At 37.5% G+C, this 13387-nt stretch overlaps 1 protein-coding gene across 3 annotated transcripts in view; it reads right to left on the bottom strand.

Moving 5' to 3' along the window:
* Window positions 1-13387, bottom strand: part of TMEM117 (transmembrane protein 117) — a 483475-nt gene that overhangs the window by 66745 nt on the left and 403343 nt on the right. The window contains exon 7 of one of the 3 annotated variants that reach the window (XM_042992137.1): window positions 4319-4379. The exons of the other annotated variants lie outside the window; for them this stretch is intronic. Coding sequence (XP_042848071.1) covers window positions 4362-4379 — 18 coding nt within the window. The 3' untranslated portion in view covers window positions 4319-4361. Of the gene's footprint in view, window positions 1-4318; window positions 4380-13387 lie in introns of those variants that run through there. 3 annotated transcript variants of the gene reach the window in all.

Here is a 13387-nt window from a genome sequence, read left to right as displayed (position 1 = left end):
AAGAGGGAGAGAGGGGGAGAGAAAATCCCAACCGGGCTCCACGCTGCCAGCTGCAGAGCCCGACATGGGGCTCGAACCCACAAACTGTGAGATTGTGACCTGAGCTGAAACCTCTGAGTCAGATGCTCAACGGAACTGAGCTACCCAGATGCCCCTATAATTGACATTTATAAAATTGCTATGAACGCATAAGAAAAGAAGCACTTAAGTTTGTCTGAGAGAGTTAGATGAGGCTTCATAGAGAGGGTAGCATTTAAGCTGAAGTCTGAATGATGGTTGAGGATAGCCATGCATGCACACTGACAAGAAGCCCTATTGTTACCAGTACAAAGGCATTATGACTTGAGTAACCAACTGGTATTTCAACATTTTAATGGAGTATAAAATGTAAAGGGTGGGGGGTGGAGGTGGGGGAAGGTAGGAAGGATGATGACTAGGAAGAGGCCAGCAGCTGGCCATGGGCTAGATAACAGAATGGTCTAGTATGGCACGCAAAGGAATTTCTATCTGAAGAATTTTGAGGATCATATTTTTATGTTAAAAAGATAAAAAGATTACTTTGGACAAATGGGGTAAGAATAAAAGAAGAGAAACAATATTATACTCCTATAAGTAAAAGTTGATGGTAACCCAAACTAAGTAAAGGCTACTAGGGTCTTAAAGAGAAACAGATTCAAGAAATACTTAGCAAGAAGAATGCACAAGGCTGGCAATTGACTGTAAGACAGATGAAAGAGAGAAATCTTGGATATCTCCCAGATTTTTTGGCTTGAGTGACTGAGTGGACAAAAATCATGATAGGTTGGTTTTAAATATGATGAACCAGAGAAGCCCATGGAAGATCTTGGCGGAAATAGCCATTTGCCAGTTAGATATTCCAGGTGTGAAACTGAGCAGAGGCATTTGGATTTGAGAAAGACCAGCCCATAAGGAGGACTTGAAGCCATGACAGTGGATGAAAAACTACCTTTGAAAAACTAGCTGGGATGAAGAGATAAAGGAAAATAGGGTAGGCTTTTATGGGATACTGATGTTTAAGGGGCTGTTATAGGATGGGGATTTGACAAACTGGATTGAAAAGAAAGAGATATATACTATGACTTTGAGCTTGTAAAGAGTGAAAATGCTGAATTAAGAGGCAGTCATTAGATAAAGTGAATGCATTCACCAGACTGAATTCTATATAATCATTACACGTAAGGACCCACTAACTTTCATATTTGTGTAACTGGAATATACCTTGGTCTCTACGACCTTGTCTTTCCCCTGAGTCTTGCCCAGAAACCCATCAGAATCAAAAGAGAAGGATAGGACTGAAGGAAAATGATGTCAAAAGGATTGGAGACTATTTTTTTGAACTGAAATTTTCTTAGGAAGTTGGATGTAGAATTATAACATTGCACATTACAGAGCAAAACTTCTAAAAAAAAACCCTCTCTTTCTCAAGTTCTATTAGCAGCTGTCACCTCTATGTCTTCTCTCTTTTCCCCCCCATAACAACTCCTTCTGACCCCCGGTTCCTACTGTCCTACTTCATGGGCAGGAATCTCTCCCAGGGCTCTGAGCTTCTTCATTTTGCATCCACATCTATCACTCTATTCATTACAGGAAAAAATGGACATTTCTTGGCACCAACTTCAGAAGTCCCAGAAAGGAATGACAAGGACTATAAACAACAAATTTTAATTTTTTCCCCAGACACATATTTTTGTGTATAAAGTCATTTTTTTATAAAACAGAGACATATATACCTCTTTGGTTTCATGCTATTCTTATATTTTAGATCTTATTCAACTTGCAAATAAATGTTCAGGACTCAGCTATTGAAATCAAACAAAGATTAAAGGGATGATAAGCATCTTAGACATAAGTACATTTTTCTGCAAAGGGATATTTATAAAATACACTTTCATCAAAAATTAGAGACAAATGCACCAGATACATATTTGGTTTTAACTGTTCAGCTTTTCACAATATGCACCACAGGAGTGATATAGTTTTATAGGAGAAATGCATAATTTTGAACTCTCCAAACTTCATCAAATGTAATAAAGTCCAAGTACCATCTGGCAATTTGTAATTTTCTTGGGGTTCTTTTATGTATAGCCATCTGAGTCAAAGTAATAATAAACATTCACTTATTAGTAGTGTATTACCTTAGAATAGTGAGTTCACAGAAATCATATTTGGACTAAATAAAAACCCATATTCACAAATCAAATTCCCTAGTGATTCTGATACCACTAGATCTAAAGGAAAACCCAAGAATCTGCATTTTTAACCAGTACAGTTGACTCTAATTCATGGCCACAAGAATCATCTGTAATGCCTAGTAATTCCCAGGCACCAGTGCACACCTACTAAACCAGAAACTTCTGACAATGTTCCAATAGCCAGAGAATTCACATCCTTGTAAGAGTTCTTGTGATTCTTCTGATCACGTAGGGATGGGAATCACCCCATTAGTGTAGATTTCTAATAGCAGGTTATGGCTACAATGCATTGTTACTCAGACTCTTTATCACATTATAATAGTCTAGCTTAGCTAAAATCAAGCAGCCCTGAATGATTTTATTGTAATTCCAGGCACAACTCTGAAACTTTTTTCCGACTAAATTAATTTGTTTTCTTCTTCCAAATAATGTAATTTAGATATATGAAAAGATAATATTTCAACTGCATTTTAATTTAACTGTCATAAAAATCCTATAATGTGGGTCATGAAAAATTGTCATCCTACAGATGAGACTATGGACACCTAGAGATGAAGTGACTTAAACACATTTCCACTGCCACTAAGAAACTGAGTCTTGCTTCTAGTCTACTGCAAAAGTGTTCCTATCATTCAGTAAGCTTCCTGCCACCTAGCAAGTATTCTGTTGTGGTTGTTGTGTATATTAATTAATTTGATATACACAATACTATACGGTAAGGGAAAAGTATGGGCTTTAGGGTCACACAGATCTGTTTTTCTAATCCTCATTTTGCTGAATCCAGACTCTGTGTACTGTGAGCAATTCTCATTTTCCTCATTTTAAAAATTAGAGATAATAATATCAATCTTGTAGGGAGGTTGAGAAGATTAAATAATATACAGTGTGTCTAAGCATTCAAGATAGTGCTCGACGTAGGGTAAATGCTCAGTGAATAATAGCTTTTATTTTTCTTTCTGCTTCCTTCTCTCCTTCCATCCTGCCTTATTTTGGGTCTAGTGTGTTTCCAGTACAGCATTCTTCCCTTTTTAGTAGCTTGTTCCTTATTTCTAATATGGAAGGTTCATACTATGGTCTTCTAGTATTGGACCCATCCTTACTTAGTCTAAGTACACTAGGCTAGACTTTGAGCCACTTGTTGCACAACATTTCCCCAAGGCTCCTCTTGCTTGTCGAACTCCAGAGTTAATGGATCTTTGACTCAAAAATGATCTGTCAGGGTACTGGGCTGGGATTTGGAAGATCCAAATTCTAGACTGGGCCCAACCACTGTCAGGCAAGTTATCAAATCTTACTGGGTTTCAGTTGTAAAATCAGGACGTGATCATATGACCAAAAATTTTCCTCCTACTCTAAAATGCTAGGATTCTAAAATATTTTTAAACTTGTCATCTAAAAATGGCTGTTCTTCATTTCTTATTTTAGGTATGAGTTTAAAATAAATGTTCTGAATTACTGGGCATTGTTGTATTGGCTTCCATGATGTCTCACTGCCTACAACATTTCTTTTTAAACTTATTCCTAAGCTCTATAATCGTATCTTAAAAACTTAATAGAAGAGCTCATGGCAATATATCATATCCCTGATATTCCACTAAGAATAACTACAAAGTAGGCCAGCTGGGTGGCTCAGTCGGTTAAGCATCTGACTCTTGATTTCAGCTCAGGTCATGAACTCATGGTTCATAAGTTCAAGCGCTGAGTCGGGCTCCATGCTGACAGCATGGAGTCTGCTTTGGATTCTTGAACTCTCCTCTCTCTCTGCCCCTGTCTCTCTCTCTCTGTACCCCACTCTCAGAATACATAAATTAATTTAAACAAAAATAGTTACAGAGTATTAGCCCATCTCATCCAGGGACAGGATATTTGACATGAATGTCTGTCAATAGGGCTCATGTTTAGCAACACCTATCCAATTCTGACCTGAAGTATAACCACACTCTGAGTTTGAAATCTACCCCAGAGGAGCTGGGAGCCTGATCAAATGGCAGAATGGGTGTCTTCAACATTGCAGTTTTTATTATATACAAGTGGTGCAACGACAAGTGGTAACTGCTACACGTGACTCCTAGGACCAATCACAATATACACACAAAGATGGGGGTGAAAGTTATGGCTGGAACAATCTTTCAGGGTGATGATCAGTTACTAATCATTCCATGGCACCTGAAAACAATGATGCATCCATTGAAAAAATACAAATTTGAAGGAGTTATATCTTGCTGCCTCCATGTGGCTTTGAAAAAATTACTGCTCATGTGCAACAGTATAGGATTTATATTTTCCCAGTGTTTTAATCATGTTCTAGCTCTCTTTAAAAAAAAAGTACCTTGGAGACTGAAGCATTTAAATTGGGATAAAACTTGAATGTCTCTATTTTCCACTTGCTTAACCAAATCTTATAATTCCTTCAAGCACCATTCTTCTCACATTATCCTTAAAGACTTGACTGATCTCACCTACTCACAATAATCCCTCATAGAACTTACCGCCTGTTTCAAAACTGTGATCTACATCTTATGTTAACCAGACTATTAGTTTCATTTTCACGTGAATGTGTTTATCACTCCAGTGCCCATGACTGGACCCTAAAATGTGTTTGCCTGGTAACCCCAGTGCTTCCAGCTTATCTGTTATCTTCTGCACAATTTTCTTCATACTATAGGTCACCTGCTAAGACATGTTCTCTGGCACCTCCTGCACACTGCCCACTTGGCTGGACTCTCCCATGCTGCATGGACATGTCTTACTATAAGATGTCTGTCTACTATTTGGAAGCTAGTTATTGGGACTATTAATAAATATATTGAGATTCCCCTCCACGATTGTCCTTGAATATTCTGTCATCCCACTAGATCAGGTGATGCCAGAAGTACAAAATGGTGACAGTAAATAAAAGGGAGATTCAACCTCTTAGGCACATATTGTGAAGACATTAGGCATTTATGGTTAATCCAGGAGTTACTTCAATTATAAGGCCTTAGTCCATGTCATCATTTGGGACAGAAATTGTCAGTACTGTGTTTTAAGGTAGGTGTGTAACCTTTGAATAAGAAAAATGAAGACGTAAAATGATTGTGAAAAGGAGTTTAAAATACTTTGAAAGAAGTTCTATAATGTATTCCCAAAGCTGAAGGACATGTTAAAATTGGTGGTCAGACATTTAAACAACCCTTTCTTTCTAAGCAGCCTATAAACAAAATCAGTCAGACCAACTTGTCCGGAAAATATATGCCAACTTGTCAAAACACCATAGCTATTTAATTAAAATTGGTTCATGCTTGTTGCTCTGCCCTATGTTCTAAAGTGATTGATTCCATTTTCAACAGCTATGACCTCAAAACAAGTGCCCTACTGAAGTCAGGTTATTGGGGTTTTAAAATAAAGTCTACCAAAATTCATGATGTCTTTTTTAAAAATAGTCAACCGATTTCTGAGAACCATATACAAAACAGAAAACAAACACATTTTTAGAGGTTAAAAAGTGAAATCTTTGTAGAATGCAATTTTCGTAATTATTTTTTAAGTGCATTAGGAATTACTTTTCAGGAAATATCATTTTTCTTTACGTGTTTTTCAAACTAGACCAAAGAGTCCTTTTCAACACTTAACTGAGCAATTTGTTCAGATTTTTATTTGGATATTTAATTACAGTAAAATCATAATTCAATGAAAATGACCTAATTTAATATTATTGATAGCTCATTCTCCTGATGTTGGTAAACATTTTGGTTCTTGAAAAATCTCATGTTATTTGGCTTTTCTGAAATAATGCTGTGATCATTCATTTATTTATTCTTTCATTCAGCAAATACTTATGGTAAAACTGCAATGCATTGAACATGAGCTAGCTGTGGGAATGAAAAAATTGAAAAAACATACCTCCTCTCCTTGAGGAGCCCACATGTTAGAGTAAGTATGTAGATACATAAGTATGAAGGTATTAGGTAGGTATATAGATAAATTACAAGAGAAGTGCTGATAACATATATCAACAGTGTGAAGATTCACCAAAATATAACCTTTGAATCTTTCATCTTCTCTTTAAAAGCCTCTCTTCTAGGGACGCCTGGGTGGCTCAGTCAGTTAAGCGTCCGACTTTGGCTCAGGTCACGATCTCGCGGTATGCGAGTTCGAGCCCCGCGTCGGGCTCTGTGCTGACGGCTCAGAGCCTGGAGCCTGTTTCAGATTCTGTGTCTCCCTCTCTCTCTGCCCCTCCCCCGTTCATGCTCTGTCTCTCTCTGTCTCAAAAACAAATAAATGTTAAAAAAATTTTTAGGAAAGCCTCTCTTCTAGAAGAATTCTTTCATCTCCTTGAAGCACATAAAGCTGATACTGCATATGTAATATATTTTATATTATGAATCTACTTACATACATAAATCAAAGATATACCCACACAGAAGGTGATGAGAGAAGCCTTCTAGAGGAGAGGATGATAGAGAGAAGAGGTTCAAGGCCAAACCTTTCTATAATTAACTATAAATTCCCAGAAATTTATCTTCTCATAGCTTCCTCTGCCTCCTGGGCACTTTGTTCAGTAGATGCTATCTTGATGCTAGACTACATTGATCCAGTTGTGAAACTTGACAGTGTTTAATATTCCCTACACTAATCCCCTAGAGTTCAGTTATATAAAGCATTCAGAAAGGACAGAGAATGCATGGAAACTTAACAACACATATAACTTAATCAGTCTCCATGGTCATTACCACTGCTTCATCCCATCCACCTCCACCCACCATCCACATTGGAGATTTTTACTGGCTTCTCAAGTCATCCCCACCTATACCCATCTTTCTGGCTCCACACCTCTCCTCCTCCTCCCCATAAACCCTCCCTACTCTCTTAATTTCCTCCTTTTCTTCCTCTCACTTCCTTCTTTCATTCTCTCTCTTCCTGTCTAGTTAAAAAGTACAGAACGTTCTTTATCTTATAAAGAGAAAGCTCCTTTATTTTAAAGGCTTCATACCAACAACTAGATCCTAGGATGGCAGGAAGATAAATTTTAAAAGTGGCAGATGTAGGAACGTTTGCTTTTTACCTGAATAATTCTTCTAAACAGTTTCTTGAAATGCCTTTATTTTTCTACTCATATTTATTCTATTAAATTATGAATTCCTTTGTGACTACAAATGCCTGTGGACTGTGTCACTGATCTTTGATTTCCTTTCCCACTATCCTGTGTCTCTAGCACCTGATATGGTGTACAGAGGGAATGAATTTGTAAATGTTTTCTTTTGTTACATTATTTATCACTAAGTATTTTTCCAACTGCTATATGTAGTGAAATGAGTCCCACGACCAAGTTAATCAACATATCCATTACTTCACATAGTTTATTTTTTAAAATGAGAATGCTTGAAATGTACTCTCTTAGCAAATTGCAACTATACAAAATAGTGTTTTTAACTATAGTCACTATGTTATACATTACATCCTCAGAACTTATTCATCTTAAAACTGGAAGTTTGTGCCCTTTTACCAACCTCTCCCTATTTTTCTCAACACCTGGCAACCAGCATTCTACTCTCTGTTTCTCTGAATTTGGCTTTTTATTTGTTTTAATTTGGGTATAGTTGCTGCACAATGTTACCTGACTTTCAGGTCCACAACATAGTGATTCAACAACTCTATGTTGTATTAAGCTCATCATAAGTGTGGCTAATCATCTGTCACCATACAACGTTATTACAATATTATCGACTATATTACCTATGCTGTATTTTTTATTCCTGGGACTTATTTGTTCTATAACTGGAAACCTGTATCTTCCACTCCCCTTCACCCATTTTTCCCATTGCCCACCCCCTCCTTTCTGACAACCATCAGTTTGTTCTCTGTATTTATAGAACTAATTATACTTTTTCAGGTTTTTTTCCCCTTTGTTTTGTTTCTTAGATTCCACATTCCACATTAAATGAATTCATATGGTACTTGTCTTTCTTTTTCTGACTTATTTCACTTAACATAATACCCTCTAGGTCTATTCATGATGTTGCAAATGGCAAGATCTCATCCTTTTTCAGAACTGAGTAATATTCTGTATTCACACTTCACCTTCTTTATCTATTGATCTATCAGTGGATACTTGGGGTGTTTCCATATCATGGCTATTGTAAATAATGCTGCAATAAACACAGAAGTAGACATATCTTTTCAAATTAGCATTTTCATTTTCTCTGGGTAAATACCTTGGGGGGGAATTATTGGATTATATGGTATTTCTATTTTTAATTTCAATAATCATCAGGGAAATGCATATCAAAACCACAATAAAATATCACCTTACAACTGTCAGAATAGCTAGAATAAAAAAGATAAGAAATAACAAGTGTTGGTGAGGATGTGGAGAAAAAGGAATCCTCAGACACTGTTGGTGGGAATGTAAATTGGTACAACTACTGTGGAAGACAGTATGGAAGTTCCTCAAAAAATAAAAAATAGAATTCACAAATGTTTTCTGAACTTAATGGATCAAAACTAAGTTCTTAAAAAAAAAAAAAAAAAAAGGTTAGAGTGGGAGAGAGCCAAAGCATAAGAGACTCTTAAAAACTGAGAACAAACTGAGGGTTGATGGCGGGTGGGAGGGAGGGGAGGGTGGGTGATGGGTATTGAGGAGGGCACCTTTTGGGATGAGCACTGGGTGTTGTATGGAAACCAATTTGACAATAAATTTCATATATTTAAAAAAAAAAACTAAGTTCTTACTGTGATGATTAGGACACTACTCTCAGCTGGAGAAAATTTTCCTGTCCATTGTTTTCCTTTTTCAAATTCTTGCTGCCTGCCCTTCTACTCTCATCTCTTTTTTGGAGTTTTGTCCTACTATCCTGTCCATACTGACATCTCTCTTTCTCTTTCTCTATTTTGGGAAGGTGGACTCCTAGGACACTTTTTTTTCTTTGATTATTCTACAATACATTATATTTTTAACTCTTACATATCTTACATATATCTTTTCTTCAATCTAACAAGAGATGAATGGGTGGGACATAATTGCAAATTAAATACTTATGCAATGAACTAAAGGAATATAAAAGCCAAATGGCAAAATTATAAATATTAAACAGATTTTGAGATAATATTTCCTCAGAGAAGTGTTTTTTACAATTTACGTCTCATGTTCTGTAGAAATGTGATTTATATGAGTCGCATGTTATATTATACTGACATCTGTTTATGCCTTAGTTCTAGCGACTTTACTAGAACTGCAGAAAGATGTGATACATCAAATGGTTTTCACAATAAATGTAGAAAATCCTATTTAATAAACATTCATAAAAATAATTATACTTTCTCTACAAGTTTTCAGAATTGACCTACTAACTTTGTTAAGATAAAATCTTTATAGCAGTAATGTCATATTCTAAGGGTTTCTTTTCTTTTTCTTTTTTTACCAAACATTAAAATATCTTTTGATAGTGTAAGCTGAATTTTTCTACTATTAGAAAAGTCTAGGGTCAATTGCTTTAAAATCACTTAAATAAGTCCAATGAGAGAAAATCTTCTAATGAAATTATTCCCTCCACTTCCACTAATTTTGCTACTTTTCTATTTTTCTTTTGTCTGAAATATATGAATCTAGAATGAAATAGATCACAGTTTAGTTGGCTATGGATTTGTAGAATATTTGTATTATATATTTTTAAATGCCTTGAATATATATATCTTCTGGGGCTGTTTATTTTACCACTTGCTCTAGTTCCTGAAACTTTAACATGATGCTCCCAAAGTGGGGGCAGAGTTTGCAGGAGACTCAGTGCTGAAATGTCACTTCTTTATCCTCATCAAGCAGTTATTACTCTGGGCATACTGCTGCCCATGTAAGGCTCTGTGTTAGGGAGACTCCAGGGACAAATAGTTATAAGCTATGGTTCCTGCTCCATAGAGCAGGAAAACAGTGAAATGGTGATTTGTGTCCAGGTGAAAAGTGCTACAGGAGTTCCAAGGAGGAAAGTGATTACATGCTTTTCATGAGGGGGAATTGGAATGGTCCTCAGCAGTAGGGTCTAGATGACCAGAGCAGGAGGAGACACATCTGGGGATAAAAAGAGGCTTACAGACACCCTGGAATGAGTGTGCTGTGGTCAAGGGCCAAACAACAAGCCCTATGGTCTGAGGTGGATCTACAGCATAGGATGGTCTGGGGTAGATCTACAGCATAGAATACATGTGAAAAAACACAGCAGGGCCAGATGGTGAAGGGCACTGGGAGCATGCTCTCGGAGTCCTGACTTTATACTTGGACAATGAGGTATCACTTTGGCTGAGAAGAGGCATGTACAACATGACATTCCAGACTGGAAGTTTATGAGCCTGAGCCGCATAGAGTGTGTGGGACAAGGGGACATCTGGAAGCAGAAGTTTGCATAGGAGATTATTTTACAAGTATACAGGAGACTCAGGACTGAATACAAGCAGAGAAATGATAAGGAAGGATTCGGCCACAAAAGACAGCAAAAGAGAAATCAACGGGACTGGCTCACTGACTCAGTACTGGGGGAGAGAGAAAAGGGAGTTAAGGGCCCTAACTCTTGGGTCTCTTTCTGGACTTTCCTTCATATTAGACATCAATTAATTTAGCTTTTGAGGCCCAGCATCTCCCTGTTTTTCTGTGGAACTGCCTTGCCCCCAGTCACTTCACTGATGGGTGCAGGACAATCCAGTCCTTACAATCCTTTCCTCAGGAATCTAGAATTACGCCTGACAACTAGAGTGGTCTCCCTCTGAGGTATTTGCTGTGGCCATTTCCTTCCATATGAACTGGGAAGCTGAGAAAGCTTCTCTGTAGTAAGAAAAGAGAAGGAAACTGAAGGGAAAAATTAAAAAAGATGAGAGATGGAGAAAAAAAGCTAGGTCTGGGCTCCCTGGTGCACTTTGGTCTCTGCTTTCATGTGTCCCTAAAATGTAACTGCATCCCTCCTCTCTAATTCTGTACAGCATCCTTATAACACAGTATTACATCCCCCCACTTTGATTAAGCTAGCTTGGCAGGCTTATTGTTACTTGCAGCCAAAATCATCCAAACTGATAGATTCCTCAGCACAAACTCTTCGTTGTCGGTCAATTGATGCTCTGGCTACTCTCTGAACACTTTAGCACTTTACTGACTCCACATTTTCATACCATTTCCTTCATCTAGAATGCTTGCCCCTTCCTAATCCCTGCTGACTCTACCAGATAAATCCTTACTATCCTTTCTTTCTTCCTTCTCTCCTTATTAAGTACTTTTTGAGTGATTCCATAGTATCTATAAATTGTAATGTTATATTTTTCCACTTCAAGTCCCTGATTTTTGTGACCTCATTAGAAGAATAACTAAAAAGGTACAAAGAGGGTAGAAAGTGATGGACAGTAGGACAAAAATCAGGAAATTTATGCTCTCACATATACAAATTTAAACAATCCAAAGGACAGTGGTCTATTTGCTTACTAATACCTTTGGCTATAAAATGGGTTCAAAGAGGTAGGCCATTTGGCCAAAGCAGATATTTTAGATGAGGAAGTATATCATTCAGGAGTATCAGATGAAAGAAGATAAAAACAGCCTCTGAGGGGCACCTGGGCGGCTCAGTGAGCTAAGCAACTGACTCTTGATTTCAGCTCAGGTCATGATCTCATGGTTCTTGGGATCAAGCCCCATGTCAGGCTCTGTGATGACAGTGTGGAGCCTGCTTGGGATTCTCTCTCTCTCCCTTTCTCTCTGCCCCTCCCCCACTCATGTGTACTCTCTCAAAATAAATAAACATTAAAAAAAAAAAAAACAGCCTCTGAGGGACACCTGGGTGGCTCAGTTGGTTAAAGCGTCTGACTGGCTCAGGTCATGACTTCATGGTTCATGGGTCTGAGCCCTGCATCAGACTGTGTGCTGACACCTCAGAGCCTGGAGCCTGCTTCCAATTCTGTGTCTCCCTCTCTCTCTGCCCCTCCCTTGTTCAAACTCTGTCTCTGTCTCTGGCTCTCTCTAAAAAATAAGTAAACATTAAAAAAAAAAAGTCTCTGAACAAGTAATGCAAAATACACTATTTAGTGCTACAAATTTGATTTTATAAATATCCAGAGGAGGTCCTACAGCAAATAAGAGACTGATATGGAACCCACCAGTGCTTTCTTACTTTCTCCACTATGCTAAACTATCCCACAGGAAATAAAGAAGAAATACATCAAGTTTTAGATGAGACAAATATTCCATTTTATATAATTTTTTAAATCGATAACATATTTTAAACTGTTGTCCATTAAAATAGAAATATATTCCAGGAACCATCTTGAACCTAATGCCTGGGCTATACTGTGAAGCAACAGCAACAATAAACTGTTATTCTCTTTTAAGACACTACAGAATATTGCTTATAAAGGCTTCTCTTTGCCTCTAAAATGAGAAAACCAATCTGCTATCTTGTGAAATCTCACATAAATCTGGCACACAGTGGCGTTTACCTTCCCTTCAGCAATTGTGGCCTTTGTTCTGGTAACTTACAATGTCTCAGGAGGGGAAAATCCAAAATTGCCTTATGAAATCAGTATGAAAATGGGCAGCAAATGGATGGACACTTAATGAGCAAGATAAAGTGCCAAGAAATAGTTAATGTTTCTTTTGGCCTCATTCAAAGGAACATTCCTAAGACCCCAAAGCACTCACAGCAGAAGATTACATGAGTAGCACCGGTTAGCGCAATGCTATTGTACAAACAATGTGTTGCTGAGCAGGGCAGAAATATTGTTTACATGAAAATGGAATGATCTCTAGTGAGTACTGAAAGAAAGTGATAATTTCCATAACCAGGAAAAGCATTTTTACATCATTCCGTTTCAACCGCTATAAAACCCTGAGTTGCTTTGGCAATTGCTTATCCCTGCTTTGCTGGCTTTATATCATCCTCATCTCTGCAGCTTTTCATTTACTAAATGACAGGGTTTTTTGTTGTTGCTTTGCCTTATTTTTTGCCTTGAAATCTTGGCAGAAAACACCACCATGCTGTATGGTTTCTCAGGGTCCACCTTGCAATGTTCATACAATGAATTTTTGGTGCTACTTTCACAAAAGCCCAGTTGGCTTATCCTCCCAGTAAAACTGCTGAAACTATGATCAGAAAAGCTCCCCCAATAGCAACTGTAAACTAAGCACTTCTCTACCTTTATGGAGCCTTTCATTCTACATACAGTGTTTG

The sequence above is a fragment of the Panthera tigris genome, chromosome B4, assembly GCF_018350195.1.
Source record: "Panthera tigris isolate Pti1 chromosome B4, P.tigris_Pti1_mat1.1, whole genome shotgun sequence".
Classification (NCBI taxonomy): Eukaryota; Metazoa; Chordata; class Mammalia; order Carnivora; family Felidae; genus Panthera; species Panthera tigris.
This window is presented reverse-complemented; position numbering and strand designations above follow the sequence as displayed.